Source organism: Pseudophryne corroboree, chromosome 3 (assembly GCF_028390025.1).
Source record: "Pseudophryne corroboree isolate aPseCor3 chromosome 3, aPseCor3.hap2, whole genome shotgun sequence".
NCBI lineage: Eukaryota > Metazoa > Chordata > Amphibia > Anura > Myobatrachidae > Pseudophryne > Pseudophryne corroboree.
The window spans coordinates 617,498,754-617,525,104 of record NC_086446.1 but is presented as its reverse complement, the minus strand read 5'-3'; the positions used below and the strand labels follow the sequence as shown (position 1 = coordinate 617,525,104).

Below are 26,351 nucleotides of genomic sequence, written 5' to 3'. Positions count from 1 at the left end.
TTTACCTAAGGTGGTGTCTTCCTTCCACCTTAATTCTGCCTCCCAGGATGCTTTCTTTGGACGCCGGGTTCTTGAGCCCCCATAAGGAACTACTTTAGGACATCCCCGATGCTAATCCATGTGGAGCCCAGTGTACCCCGCAGTAGAAAACAAGATTTATGGTATGAACTTACCGTTATTAAATCTTTTTGCGCATTTGACGCTGACACCCTCTCCTATAGTGAGTGTGTGGTGTATGTGGCTACTAGCGGTTGTCGTCTCTGGTACCTGCTACTGCATTGGACTGGTTAACGAAACTGAGCTCCTGTGCACGGAGGCGGGGTTATAGAGGAGGCGGCGCTGTGCATCTTGGGAACAGTCAAAGCTTTGAGCCTGTTGGTGCCTCGGATCAAGATCCTGCTCTACATATATTAATCCTTGTGGAGCCCAGTGTACCTCGCAGAAAGTTCTTACCATAAATCTTGTTATTCCAGTTTGGTATAACACAGTGAAGATGCCGGGATTTGGCTCAGAAGCCCTGGCACACAACACTTGTCCCACTCACAAAGCACCCCTATATACTTGTCCGTCACTTTGCACGTTTTCACCCAAAAAAGTACATTATTGGCCAGTTACAAATAATTCAGAGTGCCTACATAGTAATTGGGGGGGATTTGTATACCAGGGCTTCAGGGCCAATTTACCTTGAAATAGAGAATTTCCCTAACTTTGCACCTGCTCAGAGTAGGTGAAGTGAAATTCACGGTTAAATTGTCGATGATAGATTATTGTGGCTATTTGAATAGGGGTCTTTCACGGTTTGCAGTAAAATCAGTTTTTTGTGCAAGAAACGGGTTATCATGTCTAATACAAATTAAAATACTCCCCTGGCGGGCAAAATTATACCCAATATTTACTGCAATACCGATGTTGACACTTAGAGGTATATTCAATTAGGGTCGAATCCATTCCGACATGCATTTGTCGGAATGGATCCGACAACCCCTGTTCAATCTCATCTCAGTTCGACTTTTAAAAAGTCGAATTGAGATGAGGGACCCAGAGGAGGAGAGGGGTGGGTAGCCGCGGGGACAGCCGCTGGCAGACGGAGGAGAGCAGCGATACAGTAGCGATACTGTAGCGCTGCAGGAGGTTGTCTCACAGACGCCAGCCCTCATGGCAGTGTCCACCCAGCTCCAGCAAGCGTGACCTCACCCCACGCGGCTGTGAGACATCCTGCTGCAGCGCTGTGCTGTAGCGCTTCTCTCCCCTGTATGCCCGCAGCTCTCCCGTGACCCCACCCCCTTCCTCACCTCTCTTCCTCTGGGTCCCACATCTCAGTCCGACATTTTTTATGTTTGACTGAGATGGTCGGAAACGGGGTTAAATTCTGTTGAATTTGGCCCCGTTTCACTCAAAAGTACGTTAATCGGCAGCTATACCGCCGATTCACGTACTATTCGACAAGTCAAATTCCACTACTTGTCGAATAAAAACTGATGGGATTGAATAGGTCGAATCATTATTCGACCTTAAAAAGTCGAAAACTGCTGTCTTTTCGACAGACTGCAGTTTTCGCCCCTAATTGAATATACCCCATAGTCAGTAACCTTTGCTGCCCATGATCAGCGCTGCTTGGTATGCTCTATCCGCCACACTGGCTCAAAGGCTGTGAATTAGAATTGATGTGTCAGAGCTCTCTGCTACAGTGAGAGCCATGCAGTACTGAATGGGATTGGCAGTGGTCTAAGGTGTATGTGAGTGCTTGGAGCCCTGTTAGTTAAAGCTGAAGGATGGGGTCCAGAGGCGGGGTCACCACCAAAGTACTACTATCGTGGCAAGAAGGGTCTAAGGTTCCATTAGATGCAAAATACTCGCTGCCATGAGCAAATGTGGCTATATGCCCCCTGTACATAAGTCTCGCCAAGGACGCGTGGAGTTTTATGGGGCTACAAACAAAAATCTGACGATCTGTAGGTACCATAACGTGTGAGACTGACTTGTGGCCACAATTCATTTTTGGGTAATTGAATCAGTCTTGAAGCATTTTTTTAGCCTAACCAATGGCTACAATTGTGGAGAAATGGCAGAACAACAAGTTAAAGGTATGCAACATATTTCAGTTGCCTAGAATGTGCAATCCACTATAATTGGCTGCTTAACAACCCAAGTGCTGCATCAAAAAGATGGGAAAAGCCTTGTGAGCTAACAATTGTTGTCAACTGCTTGTCGTATAGTATGCAAATGTGCACATTACCGTAGTATGCTGCCAGAAGGCAAATATATACAGTCCTGTCCTTTTGGTAAAGTGACTGAGAAAGCAGAGGACCAGCAGTGGACAATCCAAGTAGGTGCACATCTGCCTGTCAAGTAATTTTTCCAGTGTTCTGTATACTCAGAAATAGATGTGGAGAGCATGGATGTTGGTGACCCCAGTGTAGCATTCTATTTATAAAATTATGCATATGGGCATCTGTTTCAATGCAATGCTGTATCTGTACCATTAGACCTTATTACAAATTCTTGCAATCTTGCCATAAATGTGATCTTATTGATGATCAGCTCATGTAAGGTTGCAGTATCTAACCTGTCCGTTAGTGCCCAATTTTACAGGTGACTTCACCTGCATTATTCATTGCAGGGTGATTAATAAGCTTCCAGTAATTATTTGTGTTAGGATTAAGAGCATTGCTATGAAAGTTTTTTTTTTTTTTTTTTTTTTTCATTCTCAACTCAAAGATAACATTACTACGGGGTTGTAAACTTATATTTCTGAAAAAGTATCGGACATGACTCAAGAAGGAAAGGGACCAAGGAAAGGCCCTGCAGACCGCTCATTGCCAAGAAAATATTGCTTGGACTGATATTTCGGGCTGCTGAATAGGAAATATCTTCACATCTTTTGTCTGATGTGTGCTTGTAGCTTTAAGACCTGTATCTAAAAAAACATAAAAAAACATTCTATCATGTATAATTATACCCTTTTATTATTAGGTATACACATTTCCCATCTAAGTTGACTAAAATGTTGTTCCTGAATTTTATACTTTTTTTTTTTTTTTTTTTTTAATTCTTGTATGTTTAATGTTTCTCGTGTTATGTGTCACTAAGGCTTGGATTCTGTTTTTCTCATTAGGATGACAGTTCTGGCAGTCTATCGTCCGTCTCAACGCCAAATCTATTAAACGCAGGGGTATGGAATTTCATGTATTTGTTTCCTAGTCACTCTTTGATCCATGCATGGGCTGTCTCACAGTCATACAACTCTCGATCGTGCATGGAATGTTCCGTCCAGCATGCATGTTAAGCCCCCACTTCATCAAAGCCATCCTTTTGATCAACACACATGCATCATGCTTTTGCCTAGTCTAACATAGACCTTGTTTCTTCTGCTGGAGCAGTATCTGCTAAACGTAAAGTATTAATGTAATGCAAATATAAACTGGTAGGCTTCTTACAGTGCTTATAATGCTAACATTTACGTATGTATTATGTTATTTTGTCTATTACCAACAGTACTCTGTTTTTCAGGAAAATATTTCACTGTTATTTTATCTCTTGACTCACAAAAAAATATTTTTTGAATGTATTGTTCGGGAGAGGTTTGCGTGTGTGTGTAGGAATGTATTATGTATGGAAACCCAGTATGGAGGTCAGTGTAATTGAGATGTGCCAGGGAAACACAATTGCTACTAGCCAGGTCAGGTGATATATTGGACACTGGATATACTGCACGCCCTTTTAATGTGTCCCGGCTACAAGATGAAAAGTCCTTTACTACTTAAACGCAGGAACCCCCCCTACATCTTTTATCAACAGTGTAATTGTAACAAAGTACACAGAGGGTTAAGCATTTGTAACATGGTATTTAGCAGTGTCTAGGGGTGGAAATCAAAGTGGGCTTTACTTTATATCTAGGATAAATGTGTCATAAGCACGGTCAGGCTACAAAGTCCAATCATTAAATATTCTCCATCAATTCATATGTTTGATGTTGGTAAATGCGTTTTAAATGTGTTTTCACTTCAGACTGACAGCTGCTTAGTCCAGATAAAAAATAAAACTAATGTACAGTGTGTATTCTAATCATTTATTATAAGTTAGGAGTTTAAAAAAAGTGCTTAAGTGTCATGCATAATTAATAAACACTAGTAAAATTAAAGTACCAAACCCTATCAAATGCTTGACACCCTAATCAAGCCAGTTATGGCAGATAAGCATCGCTGACAAAGTAATTGACACTTCAATTGGTAAGTCAACATTTTGGGTCAAACACAGGGCCCTTTGCAAAGTCCTGTGTTGTACAGTATTACTGTATCATTGAAATGCTTTTTTGAATGAAATTTAAACCAGCAGGTAACGTGTAGAATAAAACTTACACCTTGCACTCTTCTTGTAATTATGCTGTGCTTCTCAACCGTGGTTAAGAGCCTTAAACGGTTTCTCCTTTTCTCTGACGTCCTAAGTGGATGCTGGGGACTCCGTAAGGACCATGGGGAATAGCGGCTCCGCAGGAGACAGGGCACAAAAGTAAAAGCTTTAGGATCAGGTGGTGTGCACTGGCTCCTCCCCCTATGACCCTCCTCCAAGCCTCAGTTAGGTTTTTGTGCCCGGCCGAGAAGGGTGCAATCTAGGTGGCTCTCCTAAAGAGCTGCTTAGAGTAAAAGTTTTGTTAGGTTTTTTATTTTCAGTGAGTCCTGCTGGCAACAGGCTCACTGCAACGTGGGACTTAGGGGAGAAGAAGTGAACTCACCTGCGTGCAGGATGGATTGGCTTCTTAGGCTACTGGACACTAGCTCCAGAGGGACGATCACAGGTACAGCCTGGATGGGTCACCGGAGCCGCGCCGCCGACCCCCTTGCAGATGCTGAAGAGAGAAGAGGTCCAGAAATCGGCGGCTGAAGACTTCCCAGTCTTCTTAAGGTAGCGCACAGCACGGCAGCTGTGCGCCATTGCTCTCAGCACACTTCACACCAACGGTCACTGAGGGTGCAGGGCGCTGGGGGGGGGGGGCGCCCTGGGCAGCAACGAAAGTACCTATGCTGGCTAAAAATACATCACATATAGCCCCTGAGGCTATATGGATGTATTTAACCCCTGCCAGGTTGTCAGAAAAACCGGGAGAAGAGCCCGCCGGAAAGTGGGCGGGGCCTATTCTCCTCAGCACACAGCGCCATTTTCCTACACAGCTCCGCTGCTAGGAAGGCTCCCAGGCTCTCCCCTGCACTGCACTACAGAAACAGGGTTAAAACAGAGAGGGGGGGCATTTTGTGTGGCGATATTATAATATATTAAGATGCTATAAGGGAAAACACTTATTATAAGGTTGTCCCTGTATAATTATAGCGTTTTGGTGTGTGCTGGCAAACTCTCCCTCTGTCTCCCCAAAGGGCTAGTGGGGTCCTGTCCTCTATCAGAGCATTCCCTGTGTGTGTGCTGTGTGTCGGTACGTGTGTGTCGACATGTATGAGGACGATGTTGGTGTGGAGGCGGAGAAATTGCCTGTAATGGTGATGTCACCCCCTAGGGAGTCGACACCGGAATGGATGGCTTATTTATGGAATTACGTGATAATGTCAACACGCTGCAAGGTCGGTTGACGACATGAGACGGCCGGCAAACCAATTAGTACCTGTCCAGGCGTCTCAAACACCGTCAGGGGCTTTAAAACGGCCATTACCTCAGTCGGTCGACACAGACACGGACACTGACTCCAGTGTCGATGGTGAAGAAACAGACGTATTTTCCAGTAGGGCCACACGTTACATAAGGGCAATGAAGGAGGTGTTACATATTTCTGATACTACAAGTACCACAAAAAAGGGTATTATGTGGGGTGTGAAAAAACTACCTGTAGTTTTTCCTGAATCAGATGAATTAAAAATTGCTAATATCTAAGAAATTATTGGCGTTATACCCTTTCCCGCCAGAAGTTAGGGCGCGTTGGGAAACACCCCCTAGGGTGGATAAGGCATTCACACGCTTATCAAAACAAGTGGCGTTACCGTCTCCAGATACGGCCGCCCTCAAGGAACCAGCTGATAGGAGGCTGGAAAATATCCTAAAAAGTATATACACACATACTGGTGTTATACTGCGACCAGCGATCGCCTCAGCCTGGATGTGCAGTGCTGGGGTGGCTTGGTCGGTTTCCCTGACTGAAAATATTGATACCCTTGACAGGGACAGTATTTTATTGACTATAGAGCATTTAAAGGATGCATTGCTATATATGCGAGATGCACAGAGGGATATTTGCACTCTGGCATCAAGAGTAAGTGCGATGTCCATTTCTGCCAGAAGATGTTTATGGACACGACAGTGGTCAGGTGATGCGGATTCCAAACGGCACATGGAAGTATTGCCGTATAAAGGGGAGGAGTTATTTGGGGTAGGTCTATCGGACCTGGTGGCCACGGCAACAGCTGGAAAATCCACCTTTTTACCCCAAGTCACCTCTCAGCAGAAAAAGACACCGTCTTTTCAGCCTCAGTCCTTTCGTCCCCATAAGGGCAAGCGGGCAAAAGGCCAGTCATATCTGCCCAGGGGTAGAGGAAAGGAAAAAAGACTGCAGCAGGCAGCCCCTTCCCAGGAACAGAAGCCCTCCACCGCTTCTGCCAAGTCCTCAGCATGACGCTGGGGCCTTACAAGCGGACTCAGGTGCGGTGGGGGGTCGTCTCAAGAGTTTCAGCGCGCAGTGGGCTCACTCGCAAGTGGACCCCTGGATCCTACAGGTAGTATCTCAGGGGTACAGATTGGAATTCGAGACGTCGCCTCCTCGCAGGTTCCTGAAGTCTGCTTTACCAACGTCTCCCTCCGACAGGGAGGCAGTATTGGAAGCAATTCACCAGCAGGTGATAATCAAAGTACCCCTCCTACAACAAGGAAAGGGGTATTATTCCACACTATTTGTGGTACCGAAGCCAGACGGCTCGGTGAGACCTATTCTAAATCTGAAATCTTTGAACACTTACATACAAAGGTTCAAATCAAGATGGAGTCACTCAGAGCAGTGATAGCGAACCTGGAAGAGGGGACTATATGGTGTCCTTGGACATCAAGGATGCTTACCTCCATGTCCCAATTTGCCCTTCTCACCAAGGGTACCTCAGGTTCGTGGTACTGAACTGTCACTATCAGTTCAGACGCTGCCGTTTGGATTGTCCACGGCACCCCGGGTCTTTACCAAGGTAAGGGCCGAAATGATGATTCTTCTTCGAAGAAAAGACGTCTTAATTATCCCTTACTTGGGCGATCTCCTGATAAGGGCAAAGTCCAGGGAACAGTTGGAGGTCGGAGTAGCACTATCTCGGGTACTGCTACAACAGCACGGGTGGATTCTAAATATTCCAAAATCGCAGCTGATCCCGACGACACGTCTGCTGTTCCTAGGGATGATTCTGGACACAGTCCAGAAAAAGGTGTTTCTCCCGGAGGAGAAAGCCAGGGAGTTATCCGAGCTAGTCAGGAACCTCCTAAAACCAGGAAAAGTGTCAGTGCATCATTGCACAAGGGTCCTGGGAAAAATGGTGGCTTCTTACGAAGCGATTCCATTCGGCAGATTTCACGCAAGAACTTTTCAATGGGATCTGCTGGAAAAATGGTCCGGATCGCATCTTCAGATGCATCAGCGGATAACCCTGTCTCCAAGGACAAGGGTGTCTCTTCTGTGGTGGCTGCAGAGTGCTCATCTACTAGAGGGCCGCAGATTCGGCATTCAGGACTGGGTCCTGGTGACCACGGATGCCAGCCTGAGAGGCTGGGGAGCAGTCACACAGGGAAAAAATTTCCAGGGAGTGTGGTCAAGTCTGGAGACTTCTCTCCACATAAATATACTGGAGCTAAGGGCAATTTACAATGCTCTAAGCTTAGCAAGACCTCTGCTTCAAGGTCAGCCGGTATTGATCCAGTCGGACAACATCACGGCAGTCGCCCACGTAAACAGACAGGGCGGCACAAGAAGCAGGAGGGCAATGGCAGAAACTGCAAGGATTCTTCGCTGGGCGGAAAATCATGTGATAGCAGTGTTCATTCCGGGAGTGGACAACTGGGAAGCAGACTTCCTCAGCAGGCACGACCTCCACCCGGGAGAGTGGGGACTTCATCTGGAAGTCTTCCACATGATTGTGAACCGTTGGGAAAGACCAAAGGTGGACATGATAGCGTCCCGCCTGAACAAAAAACTGGACAGGTATTGCGCCAGGTCAAGAGACCCTCAGGCAATAGCTGTGGACGTTCTGGTAACACCGTGGGTGTACCAGTCGGTGTATGTGTTCCCTCCTCTGCTTCTCATACCCAAGGTACTGAGAATTATAAGACGTAGAGGAGTAAGAACTATACTCGTGGCTCCGGATTGGTCAAGAAGGACTTGGTACCCGGAACTTCAAGAGATGCTCACAGAGGACCCATGGCTTCTGCCGCTAAGAAGGGACTTGCTTCAGCAAGTACCATGTCTGTTCCAAGACTTACCGCGGCTGCGTTTGACGGCATGGCGGTTGAACGCCGGATCCTAAGGGAAAAAGGCATTCCGGAAGAGGTCATCCCTACCCTGGTCAAAGCCAGGAAGGAGGTGACCGCACAACATTATCACCACAGGTGGCGAAAATATGTTGCGTGGTGTGAGGCCAGGAAGGCCCCCACGAAGAAATGTCAACTCGGTCGATTCCTGCATTTCCTGCAAACAGGAGTGTCTTTGGGCCTAAAATTGGGGTCCATTAAGGTTCAAATTTCGGCCCTGTCGTTTTTCTTCCAGAAAGAATTGGCTTCAGTTCCTGAAGTCCAGACGTTTGTCAAGGGAGTACTGCATATACAACCCCCTTTTGTGCCTCCAGTGGCACCGTGGGATCTCAACGTAGTTCTGGGATTCCTCAAATCACATTGGTTTGAACCGCTCAAATCTGTGGATTTGAAATATCTCACATGGAAAGTGACCATGCGGTTGGCCCTGGCCTCGGCCAGGCGAGTGTCAGAATTGGCGGCTTTGTCTCACAAAAGCCCATATCTCTTTTTCCATTCGGACAGGGCAGAACTGCGGACTCGTCCCCAGTTTTTCCCTAAGGTGGTGTCAGCGTTTCACCTGAACCAGCCTATTGTGGTACCTGCGGCTAATAGGGACTTGGAGGACTCCAAGTTGCTAGATGTTGTCAGGGCCCTGAAAATATATGTTTCCAGGACGGCTGGAGTCGGGAAAACTGACTCGCTGTTTATCCTGTATGCACCCAACAAACTGGGTGCTCCTGCTTCTAAGCAGACGATTGCTCGTTGGATTTGTAGTACAATTCAGCTTGCACATTCTGTGGCAGGCCTGCCACAGCCAAAATCTGTAAATGCCCATTCCACAAGGAAGGTGGGCTCATCTTGGGCGACTGCCCAAGGGGTCTCGGCTTTACAACTTTGCCGAGCTGCTACTTGGTCAGGGGCAAACACGTTTGCAAAATTCTACAAATTTGATACCCTGGCTGAGGAGGACCTGGAGTTCTCTCATTCGGTGTTGCAGAGTCATCCGCACTCTCCCGCCCGTTTGGGAGCTTTGGTATAATCCCCATGGTCCTTACGGAGTCCCCAGCATCCACTTAGGACGTCAGAGAAAATAAGAATTTACTTACCGATAATTCTATTTCTCGTAGTCCGTAGTGGATGCTGGGCGCCCATCCCAAGTGCGGATTGTCTGCAATACTTGTACATAGTTATTGTTACAAAAATCGGGTTATTATTGTTGTGAGCCATCTTTTCAGAGGCTCCGCTGTTATCATGCTGTTAACTGGGTTCAGATCACAGGTTGTACAGTGTGATTGGTGTGGCTGGTATGAGTCTTACCCGGGATTCAAGATCCTTCCTTATTGTGTACGCTCGTCTGGGCACAGTATCCTAGCTGAGGCTTGGAGGAGGGTCATAGGGGGAGGAGCCAGTGCACACCACCTGATCCTAAAGCTTTTACTTTTGTGCCCTGTCTCCTGCGAGGCCGCTATTCCCCATGGTCCTTACGGAGTCCCCAGCATCCACTACGGACTACGAGAAATAGAATTATCGGTAAGTAAATTCTTATTATCCTCCACAGCTATCCACATATTATAGACAGTGCAGTCGCTTTCTTTGTGCATCCACCTCTTCAACGTTTGTGTTCTGAGTTGTAGACTTCCGCTCATTCCCATTTCATACAAGATTCTTAAGGAGAAATGCAGTTACTTGTAGTCCATAAAAAAAATCAGTCCTATGTTTACTTCATCCTGCTTGTGATAACCGGAAATAGGATGACTGCTATAAGAGAGCAATGACAATAGCCTGAAGAGAATCTCCTTAATGACACCCTTATAGTAGCTTCTGAATTTGACAGACTTGAGAGGGATGAGCAAATCTAACTGTGTGCGGTCCCATGTTTTACATCTGGAATTAAATAAGCTCAATACTAGTTTCTAGGCAGGCTCCAGTCTGTACAGTATTTGGGTAGACTGCTGAGGATACATTGCATTATTGGTAGTGCTTAGTATTACACATTTACTGTGTAAGTCATTAATACCGCTTTCAGATCGCAAGCCCGGGTCCAACCCATGTTTAACCCTTCTTTTAACCTGGGTTGAAATGCCAGATTGCTCGACCCGGGTTATTCACTTTGGCGCTTTCACACTGCACCTCGACCTGGGTCAACCTGGCAACAACCCGGCAATAACCCAGGTTATTATGGCGATGTGAAAGGGGTATGAGTGATGTGCGTCTCTCAGTTTGTTCAGCAACAATTAACCAGAGTAACAACCTGCTGTATATTTATACCCCGCATGGATTACATTACTTCTTCCTTGTGGTGATCCCATTAAGTGAATGACCGTTAATAAAATGTTTAAATATCTTTATATGGGCTGGTACAGTATGTCCTTATTTTTAATATATCAATTGTATGGACTATTATATAGATGCTTATTTATATTTGATAACCATCAAGAGTCTGGTTTAGTTTTAACTACCAGGGGAACCCAAGATACATAGCGCCAATGGAACTCGCGCCATGTGCTTCATCAGTGTCCATGCACACCCCCTTCCAATCCAGGAACACCTGCTCTACAACCGGTTTCCCATCCGGATACCTCTGGGTAAATTTACTAAGATGGGAGTTTTTAAGATGGGATGTTGCTAGTAGCAACCAATCAGATTCCAGGTATTATCTTCTAGAAGGTGCTAGATAAATGAGAAGTAGAATCTGATTGGTTGCTATGGGCAACATTCCATCTTAAATAGAACTTCCATCTTAGTAAATTTACCCCCTTGTGTCCACCACAGCTGTCTCTCCCCTCCTAAACTTGGAGCACACATTACAGGGCTTGTGCGCTCCAGACTCTGCGGTGGCTTCAGACATAGGGACTCTTACTTCCTGTGTTTGGAACGCATGCCGCTGAGAGCATGCCTTCCAAGCTCTGGAGACTCCCGCTTCCTGGTATGGTCTGCACAGTATTTGGAAAGCACAGTGCCTGCTGGCGTGCGTTCCAGTGCTGCATTCTGCTTTGTATACCAGATAATTTCACCTGTGTAGCATTAATAGATTTATACCTGTGTGTGTATTATATTAATAAATTTAATTATACATAATTATAAATTTTAATTATGAGTGTTTACTTGTGTTCTTACTTGTCTTGTGTATATTTGATTCTATAGTGTATTTCTCTAACGTCCTAGGGGATACTGGGATGGATTAGTACCATGGGGTATAAATCGGGTCTATTGGAGCCTGGCACTTTCAGAAATGTTCAGTATGTGCTGGCTCCTCCCCTCTATAACCCTTCACCAGACTAGGTTAAAAAAATGTGACCAAGGAGCCGGGTGCATTCTCTGGAGCTCCAGAGAGTTTTCTTCAGAAATGTATTTTAGTTTATTTTTTTCAGGCAGCACTGGCTGGCACCAGTCTGCCTGCATTGTGGGACTTGGGGGAAGGGGGGGGCTGAACCAACCTCCTATAGGGTTAATGGTTCTTATCCCCGCTGACGGAACATTAGCTCCTGAGGCGCTGTTTCACATGGCCCCAGGGTGTGCGCACACGCCAGCAGATTGCCGCCACCCCTAACAGATGCCGAAAAAAGACGCGGTGAGTACTAACATCAGGGTCCCAGTTAGCGGGTCCTCGGTGACAATGGTGGCATAAGGGCGCAGCATGCACCAGGCTGCGATGCCCGCTGTGGACACCCACACTGGCGCTGAAGTAAAGGGGTTTTTAAACTCCATTTTACACTGTATATGTTTACAATAAACAATAAAGCCAGTATAATCATAAAAGGACCGCGTGCCATTGAAGGGGCGGGGCTTTCCAGAGAGCGGGACCAGCAGCTCAAAGGCGCTATTTCAGGCCGCATGCAAGTGTTGCTCCTCCACAGACTCTGCTGAATCACCAATTGTACTGGTACCAGGGAGTTTTATAGAAATGGGGGAGCATATACTGTAGGTGGCTCTACCACATTCTGCCTTGCTAAGGCTCTGAATTATACCCAGCAGATCACTGCTTTGATTGAGGTATTGTGTGCTGGTCTCATTCCTCTCTGTGTTACTCCATTCAGGTGTCTGGGGTTTGCTGTGTTATTTCACCATCCTGTGTTTTTCACTGTACTGTGTTAGTTCACTAAACTTTGTGTATTTCTGCTGAATCTGCAAAAAGGCTGTGTGTCCCTCATGCAACACACAGTTTTCCCCTTCACCGGCGGGATCTCTCCTTTGTACACAGTGTTCTCTACCTTCACAGGGTAGTAGTGTTCAGGAGTCAGAGTGGTTAGAATCATTCAAAGGAATGATTACTAATATTAATAGTTGCTACTGCCAGACAAGAAAGGCAGACCCTTAAGAAAACCGCAGGCAGGCTCCTCAGCCCCCCCGATGGTGTCTCATAAACGTACACTCCCACATGTACTCCAATCTGACTCTGATAGTGACATTCCAGATTTGGATGAAGGTGAGGTAGACAGGGAGGGGGACAATACTCTGTCTCAAGGTGTGGAGGCCCTTATTTATTCTATTAGAGAAGTCCTCAACATACCGGATAAAGAGACAGAACCTGAGGAAGAATTGTTTTTTTAACATAAAACCAAAAACTACTGCCACCTTCCCTGTCTCCAAGGAATTAAACTAACTCTTTAAAGAAGCGTGGGTCAAACCTGACAAAAAATTTCAAACCCCCAAATGGTTGCTAAATTCTTTCCCTTTCCCCATTGAGGATAGGAAGGTGTGGGAAATTCCCCCGATTGTGGATACCTCTGTGGACAGGCTGTCGCGTAAGCTTGTTGCTGCCTGTACCTGGTGCTATCTCTCTCTCAAAGACCCTGCTGATCGTAAAATTGAGGATACACTCAAATCAATTTATACCACAGTGGGCGTAGCACAAAGGCCCACCATTGCTTGCGGTTGGATTACAAGAGCCATGGTAAAATGGTCTGATAATATAATAGAGGTGTTTGACACGCTACCCCAGGACGAGATCCTGCCTCTACTGCACCATGGGGGTCATTCCGAGTTGATCGTAGCTGTGCTAAATTTATCACAGCTACCCTGACATGCGGGGGGATGCCCAGCACAGGGCTAGTCCGCCCCGTATGTCAGTCCGCCCCCCCCCCCCCCCCCCCTGCAGAAATGCAAAGGCATGCCTTTGCACTTCAAGAGTAGCTCCCGACCAGCGCAGCTTTATCGTGCTGGCCGGGAGCTACTCATCACCTGCGTTGGCCGGACTGCGCCCAGGAAACGGCAATCGTAGCGGCCCGACAGCCTTTGCCTTGCGCAGTTCTGACCCGATCGCACCGCTGCGATGAACTGCAGCGTGTGATTGGGTCAGAATGACCCCCTATATCAAGGATGCTGTGAATTTCATGAGCGAGGCAATCGAAGAAATAGGCCTCATTAATGCTCCGTTGCTGTGACACTGGATAGCAGATGCTGATTCCAAGAAAGGAGTGGAACATCTTCATTTTACAGTGGATGCCTTGTTTGGGGAAGAACTGAACAAGTGTATCTCTTAAGCAACGACGGGTAAGTCTACCTATTTGCTGTCTGCTGCGCCTCTGGCTAGTCGTCTATCCTGGGCCCTCTCTGCAGTCCTTTCGTGTGGCCAGATTTAGAGGCAGAGCCAGAGGTGCCTCCAGTGCAGCTAGAGGAAATAGAGGTAAGTCCCATAAACTAGCGGCTGCCGAGTCTCTGGACCAGGCCTCCGGGTCCTCCTCCACTAAGCCCTCCGCGTGACGTTTGGCCCCAGCTGCAGGGGGAATTTCAGGTGGGTGCTCAACTTCAACACTTCGCCCATGTGTGGACGAAATCCTGCCGGGACCTGTGGGTGAGGGACATCTTATCCCAGGGTTATTGGTTGAAATTTCAAGCACCTCCTCCTCTCTGATTCTTTCTCTTACGTCCTAGAGGATACTGGGGTCCACATTAGTACCATGGGGTATAGACTGGTCCACTAGGAGCGATGGTCACTTTAAGAAATCAATAGTGTGGGCTGGCTCCTCCCTCTATGCCCCTCCTACCAGACTCGGTTTAGAAAATGTGGCCGGAGGAGCCAGTCACGCTTTTGAGAGCTCCTGAAGAGTTTTCTGCTTTTATTTTAAATGTTTGTTGTTTTCAATCAGGGCTGTTGGTAACAGCCTGACTGCTTCGTGGAACTTAGGGGGAAGAACGGCCCAACTTCCTTAGAGTTCCCGTTTCTCTGCTGACAGGGCCCTGAGCTCCTGAGGGAGCCATTCGCAAGCCACGGCGCAGCGTACCCTCCTGCTGCACACCGCCACCCCCTAACTGAGCCAGAAGATTAAGAGTGGTGAGCGGGGCACCGGCGGGAATGGCGACACAGGGGTTTGAGCAGGGTGTGCTTCAGGGGGCTCAGACACACGCTGACGCTGTCTCCCGCTGTGAGGGGCACGCTGAGCCTCCGCTGATGCCCACACTGGCCACAACGTACTAACAGGGGTTTTAACTCTTGGTTAGAAATTATTTTACCTCAGGGCCAGTATAAAAAATGCAGGAAACCAAGCGCCATTACAGGAAGCAGGGCTTCACTCAGAGCGGATCCTACAGCTCTCCAGCGCCATTTCCCTCTGAAGCTCATACAGTCAGCATTCCCAGGGATGCGCAGCTCCTCCACAAGGACTCCAAGTCTTCTCAGTGGTACCAGGGGGTCTTAGTAAAGGGGGGAAGCAAGTTTAAGATTATAACCACTACTAAGGTGCTTATTTCTGTGCGACCCAGCTAGGTTTTAACTTGCTAGAAGGTGCGCTGTGTGGCTGGCTCTGATTTCTGTGTCTCTCTGAGGACCCTGCCTACATATACTGAGTTTTCACTAGTGTCTGTGTGTGTCTGTGTGTGTGTGTGTGTGTGTGTGTGTGTGTGTGTGTGTGTAGGTGTCCCTTTACAATCATGTCCAGGGACTGTGTGTCTTGTACACTGGAATGTCTCTCATCCCCTGGGGACTCACTACCCTGTACTCAGGATAGTGTTCACTCCCAGTCCAGTGGGGCTGAACCCCCATGGTTGGCCTCCATTAAAGGGATGATTTCAAATATTTCTACTAAACTGTCTCACACTGAGAATGAGACAAATTTCTTACGGCAGTCTATGGATGACCTGATAAATAGAGATTTAGCTCCCATGCCTGCGCCCCACACTTTCGCCATTTGCCCACTAAAGCGTACTCATGCAGGGTGATACTGATCCTGACACGTCGGATCCAGAGGAGGGTGAAGTGGATGCGAGTGGGGGGGATGCTGTCCTGTTGCAGGGTATACAGGCCCTCATTGAGGCTATCAGATCTGTCCTACATATTCCTGACAAGACTGAAGATGTAGAAGAGGAATCTTATTATAACACTAAAAAGAAATCCTCAGCTGGGTGAACCCTGACAAAAAGTTTCAGATCCCTAAAAGGCTGATTTCTTCCTTTCCCTTTCCTGCGGAGGAAAGGAAGAAATGGGAAAACCAGCCGATTGTGGACGCATCAGTGTCCAGGTTGTCGCGTAAGATAGTCTTACCGGTTCCCAGGGCCGCATCCTTAAAGGACGCAGCTGACCGCAAGAGTGAGATCACTCTCAAATCTTTATACACTGCGGCTGGGGTGGCCCAGAGACCCACTATTGCTTGTGCATGGATCACTAGGGCCATTGCTAAGTGGTCAGGTAACCTAACTGATGGCTTAGATTCCTTACCCAGGGGGGCGATAGTTTTACTCCTACAGCATATTCAGGATTCGGCTAACTTTATGGTGCAGGCCTTAAAGGAAATTGGTTTGCTCAACACACACACCACTGCCATGGCAGTGTCAGCATGCAGAGGCTTGTGGCTACGCCAGTGGACTGCGGATTCAAGGAAAGGCGTGGAAAGCCTACCGTTCACGGGTGAGGCTCTTTTTGGAGATGAACTGGATACGTGGATATCCAAAGCTACGGCGTGTAGGTCTACATACCTTCCTTCTGCAGCAACCCCAGCTAGGAAAACCTACTCTGCTCCAACTCTGCAGTCCTTTCGGACTGCAAAAATTAAAGGAAAATCTTCTACAACCTTCCGAGGCGGTAAAAGTAAAAACCCAGAAAACCTGCTGCTGCAGGTTCTCAGGAACAGACTTCTGGATCTGTTTCCTCAAAGCCTTCAGCTCATGGTGGACCGCACTGCCTGGAAGACAGGCAGGTGGGAGCCCAGTTACGTTATTTCAATCACATATGGGCGACATCATGTCAAGATCCCTGGGTCAAAGAACTTATCGCACAGGGATACAGACTGGAATTTCAGGAACTCCCACCTCCCAGATACTTCAAATCCGGCTTACCAGCTTCTCCAAGCAGGTTTGACTTTGCAGGCAGCGATCAAAAACTGGTACAGACTGAGGTCATTGTTCCAGTTCCACTACACCTACAAAACAAGGGTTATTATTCCAACCTGCTTGTAGTACCGAAACCGGACAGTTCGGTAAGGCCCATTTTAAACCTCAAGTCACTGAACTCGTACTTACGGGTGTTCAAATTCAAGATGGAGTCTCAGAGCGGTGATCTCGGGTCTGGAGGAGGGGGAATTCCTGGTGTCTCTCGACATCAAGGATGCATACCTTCACATTCCGATTAAGCCTCCTCATCAGACTTATCTAAGGTTTGCTCTGCAGGACTGTCACTACCCGTTTCAGGCCCTGCCATTTGGCCTCTCCACGGCACCGAGGGTTTTCACCAAGGTGATGACAGAGATGATGTTTCTCCTCCGCAAACAGGGAGTGAACGTAATACCATACCTGGACGACCTGCTGATAAAAGCGCCTTCCAGGGAGAGGCTGTTGGACAGCATTGCCATCTCAACAAGACTTCTCCAGGATCACGGGTGGATCCTGAACCTACCAAAATCCTACCTGGAACCAATACGGACGCTTCCGTTCCTAGGAATGATCCTGGATACAGAGGAACAGAAGGTGTTCCTTCCCTTAGAAAGGGCATTGGTAATCCAGTCAATGGTGCGGGATGTCCTAAAACCAACCTGGATAACGGTGCATCTGTGCATTCGCCTTCTGGGGAAGATGGTAGCCTCTTACGAGGCTCTGCAGTACAGAAGGTTTCATGCCAGGCCATTCCAGCTGGATCTGTTGGACAGATGGTCCGGATCACATCTTCACTTGCACCAGAGGATACGTCTGTCGCCAAAAGCCAGTTTTTCTCTTCTGTGGTGGCTCCAGACTTCTCACCTGACCGAGGGTCGACAAATCGGGATTCAAAATTGGATTCTGCTAACTACGGACGCACGCCTCAGAGGTTGGGGAGCAGTCACCCAAGGGGAACAGTTCGAAGGAAAATGGTCAAGTCAGGAAGCCATTCTTCCGATCAACATTCTGGAATTAAGGGCCATATACAACTGGTGTAGTATGGTATGCCGGCAGCCGGGCTCCCAGCGACTAGCATACCGGTGCTGGGAGCCCGACCGCCAGCATACTGACAGCGTGGCGAGCGCAAATGAGCCCCTTGCGGGCTCGCTGCGCTTGCCACGCTGTGGCCACGGTGGTGCGCTAAGCGTGCCACGCTATTTATTCTCCCTCCATGGGGGTCGTGGACCCCCACGAGGGAGAAAATCTGTCGGTATGCCGGCGCCGGTATACTGTGTGCCGGGATCCCGACAGTCGGCATACTGAAGACCACCTATATACAACGCCATTCTACAGGTATCGCATCTTCTTCAAGATCAAGCCATTCAGGTTCAGTCGGACAATGTGACGGCCGTAACGTACATAAACCGACCGGGCGGAACGAAGAGCAGAGCTGCAATGTCAGAGGTAACAAAAATTCTCCTCTGGGCAGAAAGACACGCGGTGGCGCTGTCGGTAATCTTCATTCCGGGAATAGACAACGGGGAAGTGGACTTCCTCAGCAGACACGACCTCCATCCAGGAGAGTGGGGCCTTCACCCGCAGGTGTTCGAGTCCTTGACAAGTCGCACAGACATGAATGCCTATCGTCTCAACAAGAAGCTAATGCGCTATTGTTCCAGGTCGAGGGACCCACAAGCAGTGGTGGTGGACGCTCTGGTGACTCCATGGGTTTACCAGATGGTTTACTTGTCCCCATCTCTTCCACTGATCCAAAGAATTCTCAAAAGAATAAAAAGGGAAAAGGTTCAAGCGATTCTCATTGCTCCAGATTGGCCGAGAAGGGCCTGGTATGCGGATCTACTGGAGTTGCTCCTGGAGGACCCGTGGCCTCTACCTCTGCGAGAGGTTCGTCTGCAACAGGGGCCTTTCGTGTATCAAGACTTACTGCGGCTACGTTTGACGGCATGGAAGTTGAACGTCGGATTTTAGCCCGGAAAGGCATTCCGAACAGGTTTATTCCAACCCTGATCCAAGCTAGGAAAGGAGTAACATTACCACCGTATTTAGAATAAATGTCTTGTGATGTGAAAACAGGAAATTTCGTGCAGTGGAATTTCAACTGGGACGTTTTGTCCTTTTTCCTCACTCAGGTGTGGATGTGGGCCTTCGTTTGGGCTCCTTGAAAGTCCAGATTTCGGCGTTGTCCATTTTCTTCCAGAAACAATTGTCTTCCCTCCCTGAGGTTCAGACGTTCTTGAAGGGGGTTCTGCATATCCAACCGCCCTTTGTGCCTCCCAAAGCACCTTGGGATCTTTAACGTGGTGTTGCGGTTTTCGGCAATTGGACTGGTTTGAGACTTTACAGGAGGTTGATGTTAAGTTTATTATGTGGAAGACTGTTACACTGTTGGCCTTGGCTTCCGCAAGTAGTGTGTCCGACCTGGGGGCGTTGTCTTACAGAAGCCCCTATTTGGTTTTTCATGAGGATAGAGCTGAACTCAGAACTCGTCAGCATTTTAATACTTAAATTGCTTTTTTTCCCCTCATTATTACATATTAAGAGGAGGATAAACAAAATACTTTAAGAAATAAAACTTATGCTACCTACCACGCTGAAACCCCATTGCTTCCCTCCAGTTTACTTAGCAGAGGGTGCAAAGAAAATCATAAATGTCACACAGATACTCTCCAACACTGGATAATGCACACGCGCAGCCATCCAGAAAAAAGTGCTCTAGTCCACACTATCTAATCCGATTTTCACTTCTCTGATGAATGAAACTCGGGTATGTTTTTCTTTCTTGCACAATCTTTTCATATGAAAGCTGTTTAAGCATGAGTCTGTAATTTTACTATGTAAAACAATCTGCACATACACATCTAGCCCTTCACCTTCAACATTATTTGATCTACAGCATGTTCTGTATTTTGCCTATATTGATTGCCCTGGAAGAACTATTTAGTTCATGAAAATTTTACGTTTTAATATATTATGTGATAATTCTAACATGCATGTATCACTGATCATAAATGCTTTGAGTGTGGTGAATAATATACCTCTTTCAGACCGCCGCTTACTGCCACTCAGCATATTGCCGGGTTGGTGACGTCAGCGGTGACGCGGCAGGGGCAGTGTTGGAGATCACATGATCTCCAAGCGCCACCCATACACAGAGAGAGAACAGGAGGGAAACTGATCGCGTTGACCCGGCTCCCGTTCACACCGCACAGTGAGCCAGGTTGAAGACGTGTTCAACCTTGCTCACAACCAGGGTTCAAATACCAGGTCACTCGACCTGGTATTTCAACCCTTGCACCTTTGCTGGTAAGCTTGGCTTAAAATAGGATTTTAAATTACCTACCGGTAAATCTTTTTCTCGTAGTCCGTAGAGGATACTGGGGTCCACATTAGTACCATGGGGTATAGACCGGTCCACTAGGAGCCATGGGCACTTTAAGAAATCAATAGTGTGGGCTGGCTCCTCCCTCTATGCCCCTCCTACCAGACTCAGTCTACAAACCATGCCGGAGAAGACGGACATACTTTGAGAAAAGAATTTAACTTAACAGTGGTGAGATTCGAACCAGCACACACAAACAAGAGGAAAGCCATGCTAACCAAATTGAACAGGAACAGCAACAGCTGAACCAACAACATTACTTAACTAAGTAAGTAACAGGGCAGGAAACACGAAGCACTGGGCAGGCGCCCAGGATTCTCCTCGGACTATGAGAAAAGAATTTACCGGTAGGTAATTTAAATCCTATTTTCTCTTCAGTCCTAGAGGATACTGGGGTCCACATTAGTACCATGGGGATGTACCAAAGCTCACAAACCGGGTGGGAGAGTGCTGAGGTTCCGGCAGAACTGATTGACCAAACTGAAGGTCCTCAGAGGCCAAAGTATCAAACTTGTAGAACTTAGCAAATGTGTTCGATCCTGACCAAGTACCTGCTCAGAAGAGCTGTAAAGCCAAGACACCCCGAGCAGCCACCCAGGAAGAACCCACTGACCTAGTAGAGTGGGCCTGTACTTTCGGAACCGGCAATCCTGCTGGATAGTAAGCCTGATCCAGCAAGCAATAAACTGCTTTGAATTAGGACACCCAATCTTCTTGGTATCATAGAGAACAAACAGTGAGTCAGACTTTCTGTGACGAGCTGCCCTCTTCACGTAGATCCTCAAAGCCCTCACAACATCCAGGGACTTTGAGGTAGCAGAGGTGTCAGTAAGCACCGGAACCCCAATAGGATTTTTAATTACCTACCGGTAAATCCTTTTCTCGCAGTCCGTAGAGGATGCTGGTGTCCACATTAGTACCATGGGGTATAGACGGGTCCACTAGGAGCCATTGGCACTTGAAGAGTGTGAGAGTGTGGGCTGGCTCCTTTCTCTATGCCCCTCCTACCAGACTCAGTCTAGAAACTGTGCCCGAGGAGACGGACATCTTCGAGACAAGGATTTTACACAGATAGTGGCAAGATTCACACCAGCTCACACATACAAGACAAACCAAGCTAACCAGATTGAAACATCAGCAACGGCTGAACAATATTACTTACCAAGTAACAAAACAGTATTCTCTACGGACTACGAGAGAAGGATTTACCGGTAGGTAATTAAAATCCTATTTTCTTTTACGTTCTAGAGGATGTTGGGGTCCACATTAGTATAATGGGGATTTACCAAAGCTTCCAGAACGGGGGGGAGAGCACGGAGGCTCCTGCATAACTGATTGGCCAAATTTGAGGTCCTCAGAGGCCAAAGTATCGAACATGTAGAACTTTGCAAACGTGTTCGACTCAGACCAAGTAGCCGCTCGACAAAGCTGTAAAGCCGAGACACCCCGGGCAGCTGCCCAGGAAGAACCCACCTTACGAGTAGAGTTTTCTAACTGAGGTCTGGAGGAGGGGCATAGAGGGAGGAGCCAGTTCACACCCATTCAAAGTCTTATAGTGTGCCCATGTCTCCTGCAGATCCCATCTATACCCCATGGTCCTTACGGAGTCCCCAGCATCCTCTACGGACTAAGAGAAAAGGATTTACCGGTAGGTATTAAAATCCTGTTTTCTTTCTGCTGCTGATTCCTCTCCCAATGCAGCCAAGCATCTGACTTGCCTTCCTTATTGCTTTGTTACATTGCTTACCTGCCTTTAAGTCACCTGAAATAGTGACTCCTAGATCCCTTTCCTCCTCAGTAGTTTCCAGTATAGTGCCATTAATACTATATTTAGCCTTTGGATTTTTGAGACCCAAGTGCATAATTTTGTATTTTTTAGCATTAAACTGTAATTGCCACACACTTGACCATTCCTCTAGTCTACCTTGAGCCTCAATCATTTATTTTACCCCTCCTGGTGTGTTTACCCTGTTGCATACCTTTGTATCATCTGCAAAGAGTCATACTTTCCCTTTAATGCCATTTGCAGTGTCACCAATATAGATATTAATAAGTACTGGTCCAAGTACAGATCCCTGGGGTACTCCACAGGTAACATTTCCCTCCTGTGGATGCACTCCTTTACCACAACTTTCTGTTTTCTATCCTGCAACCAAGATCTTATCCATTCAATAATCCTAGTAACCAATCCTAAACTTTCACGTTTATTTAGCTGTCTGCGCTGTGGAACATTGTCAAAAGCCTTACTAAAGTCTAGATAAGGTATATCCACGGCTCCACCTTTATCCACCACTTTAGTCACACAGTCAAAAAAAGTCAATAAGATTTATTTGACTTGATCTTCCCCCAGTGAATCCATGCTGTTTGGGATCCTGTAAATTGCTGGATTTGAGATAATCTACAACTTTCTTTTAAGAGTGTTTCCATCAATTTCAAACTACTGATGTAAGACTCACTGGTCTGTAGTTATTTCCTCTGGAATTACTCCTGTAGCTAATGACTGGTTGAATAATTCTGTCAATGGTGCTACCAGCACCTCCTAAGTTCTTTTAGTATCCTTGGATGTATCTCATCTGGCCCCATAGATTTGTCCACTTTCATTTTTGAGAGTTCTGTTAGGACAGAATGAGGACACATCTGTAGCTGGATATTTTGTTGCTGTCCAGATCCAACTCATCATATGTGGAAAAACTGGATTAGAGTGCTTTATTTTTTTAATGGAAACGTCAAGGATGAGAGGAGGAGTATGGGTTTTTATGTGTGTCTGGAAGGGCCGGGCACTCTGTTCTTTCTTTGACTGCTGGACATTACTAAAACATTGGTCACACTGTTGATATATACTGTATTACCATTATTTATAGAATGCACCCATATTCCTTAGCTCTTTACAGGGAGTTCTTGGCCATAAGTTCCTGCACTTAACGTACCAGAATATTTTTGGATTGTGGGTGGGAACTGGAATGCGGTAAGGAAACCCATGCAAACAAGTGGAGAACATACAAACTCCACATTGTTATGGCCTTGGGATTGAATCCAAGACCCGAGTCATGTGAGGCAGTAATGCTTCAACCATGCTGGCTATGTTTATTTTGATAATCTAGGTCAGTACTGTACATGGGACTCTTGTATATTTTTAGATATTTGTGCCCCAACACTGCAGTGACCCTATGTTTGTCACACTATATTACACCTTTCAAGTTGTAAATCTAAAATGCGACTCAATCTACATATTTTCTGTGGAAATAAATAAGTAAAGGCATGTTTTGTGCTTTAAAAAAAAAAGTGTGTGTGTTCACCACTGCTTTGAGGCCCCAAGTGTTTACATGAACAGGGCTGCATTTACATTATGACTAGAGCAGTGTGCTTGCAGGCCAATTGTTGTGGAACAAAATGATGTAATACAATAGAGACTATTAAAGTACCTACAATTTGCATAGATAATAACTGGCCAGGAAATGCTGACACTGAATTCTTATTCATCAAAACCCTGGAACATGTTTGTTAATCCATCACTGGCCTAAACCTGCAACATAGCACGACCCAACACTTATAGTCAAGATTGACTTGCCTGCACAGTCTATCTAGCCTTACGATACCGTCCGCACGGGAGCGCACATCGGGATAGACTCTGTATCGCAAGCTGTCTAACACCTTGAGATATGCACTAACTTTTCATAAGATTTTAACTATATAGTCAAAATCTTACAGATTTATCTCACCGTGTGTACACACCTCTAGAAACACCATACCTGCCGGTACAATAATAGAGGACTATGTTTTGTTTACCCTGCATCAGTGACCAAAAACATGACAGAACTATTTAGTTTGGCTGCAAGCCCCGCGCTCATTACCACTTGCATTTGGTGCCAGTGGTTTCTTCTAATAGCATTCAGTTTTGGGTGACAAACAAAAGCCCAGGCCTGGGTGCTTGCATGGGATAGTTAATTCAGCTATCAAATGCAAGGCATTACTAGTGCTGGGCATATACGACCAGATAAAATGCCTGTCGGACTGACACTTTATCTGGCAGCCTCAGACAGTGCTGATATCACAGGTATACTCTGTGATATGCCTCAGCGTAGGTCACATAATATCGTCACTCTGCCCCCATTGAGGAGACATTTCCCTGTTTCTTCCCATGTGAAAGGACAGGGGAAACGTCTGTCTGTCGGTCACAGCAGGGCATGCACTGCCCGATGCGGCCGACCGGATACTTGAAAAATATTGCGGCGAACGGGTATGCTGGATGATCCGGTATGCCCGATAGATCGATACTTTTGGATCAGTCAGCCGCATTCATGCTACAATTATCTGGGCAATCTGCTGATATCGGGCCAGTCGGCCAGATATTCATTGCGTGTATGCCCATTTATAACATATCTTCAGGTATGCATTAATATGAATTGCTACAGATTAATTTTGCAGTGAATATATTAATAATGCAAATAAGGGAGGGGATATAGGGGGTAATTCCAAGTTGATCGCAGCAGGAATTTTGTTAGCAGTTGGGCAAAACCATGTGCACTGCAGGGGAGGCAGATATAACATTTGCAGAGAGAGGAAGATTTGGGTGGGTTATTTTGTTTCTGTGCAGGGTAAATACTGGCTGCTTTATTTTTACACTGCAAATTAGATTGCAGATTGAACACACCCCACCCAAATCTAACTCTCTCTGCACATGTTATATCTGCCTCCCCTGCAGTGCACATGGTTTTGCCCAACTGCTAACAAAATTCCTGCTGCGATCAACTTGGAATTATCCCCATAGTTAACTTTGACAGCCCGAATGTTTGACGAGGAATAGGAAGAGAGGCTTATGTTGAATCCACATTCTGGTATAGTAGTAATGCGACGTAAAGCGTTGTGACAGTATTGGCTTTAGAACTTTTAACCACTTAACTGGCTAATATTTCCAAAAACAGCTCAGAAACATTTATTTCTCTTTGCAGCTGCCAGGGAAGGTGAGGTCTGCTTATTCACATTTCCCCTGCGGCTTCTAGCCTGGCTTGGTTGCATCTGATGTGACCATGCCAGGCAAGTGGTTCAGCATGATGCTTTACCAACACAGTACAGTTCTTTACACCACATTACTACCGCAACGGCATACCGGGTTGGACATAATGTCAATTAGACATACCCATCCCATAAGGGAGATCTGTAGGGCTTATGAAATAACCATGGGTAAAAAATAGGAAAGCTGTTTTCGTTGGGATTTTGTAGAACAACTTTAAATGGTTAAATATCTGTAAAGCAGTGTATAATAAATTGCTATAGATCGATATATATATATATATATATATATATATATATATATATATATATATATATATATATTTTTTTTTTTTTCTCTAACGTCCTAGTGGATGCTGGGAACTCCGTAAGGACCATGGGGAATAGCGGGCTCCGAAGGAGGCTGGGCACTCTAGAAAGATTTATGACTACCTGGTGTGCACTGGCTCCTCCCACTATGACCCTCCTCCAAGCCTCGGTTAGATCTTGTGCCCGGCCGAGGTTGGATGCACACTAGGGGCTCTCCTGAGCCCTTAGAAAGAAAGTATAGATTTAGGTTTTTTATTTTCAGTGAGACCTGCTGGCAACAGGCTCACTGCAGCGAGGGACTAAGGGGAGAAGAAGCGAACTCGCCTGCTTGCAGCCGGATTGGGCTTCTTAGGCTACTGGACACCATTAGCTCCAGAGGGATCGACCGCAGGCCCAGTCCTTGGTGTTCGGTCCCGGAGCCGCGCCGCCGTCCCCCTTACAGAGCCAGAAGCAAGAAGAGGTCCGGAAAAACGGCGGCAGAAGACATCAGTCTTCACCAAGGTAGCGCACAGCACTGCAGCTGTGCGCCATTGCTCCTCATGCACACCACACACTCCGGTCACTGAGGGTGCCTGAGCAGCAATATAAACACCTTGGCTGGCAAAAATACATCACATATAACCCCCAGGGCTATATGGATGTATATTAACCCCTGCCAGATTCCATAAAAATGCGGGAGAAAAGTCAGCAAAAAAGGGGCGGAGCCTATCTCCTCAGCACACTGGCGCCATTTTTCCCTCACAGCTCCGTTGGAGGGAAGCTCCCTGGCTCTCCCCTGCAGTCTACACTACAGAACAGGGTTAAAACAGAGAGGGGGGGCACTAAATTTAGGCGCAGTATAAATTATATAAAAGCAGCTATAGGGGAC

At 46.7% G+C, this 26,351-nt stretch overlaps 1 protein-coding gene across 1 annotated transcript in view; it reads left to right on the top strand.

Annotated features, from left to right (window-relative positions):
* TBC1D12 (TBC1 domain family member 12) overlaps positions 1-26,351 on the top strand; it is a 307,345-nt gene that overhangs the window by 101,790 nt on the left and 179,204 nt on the right. Inside the window, exon 3 of the mRNA XM_063961654.1 lies at positions 3,116-3,172. Coding sequence (XP_063817724.1) covers positions 3,116-3,172 — 57 coding nt within the window. The remainder of the gene's footprint in view (positions 1-3,115; positions 3,173-26,351) is intronic.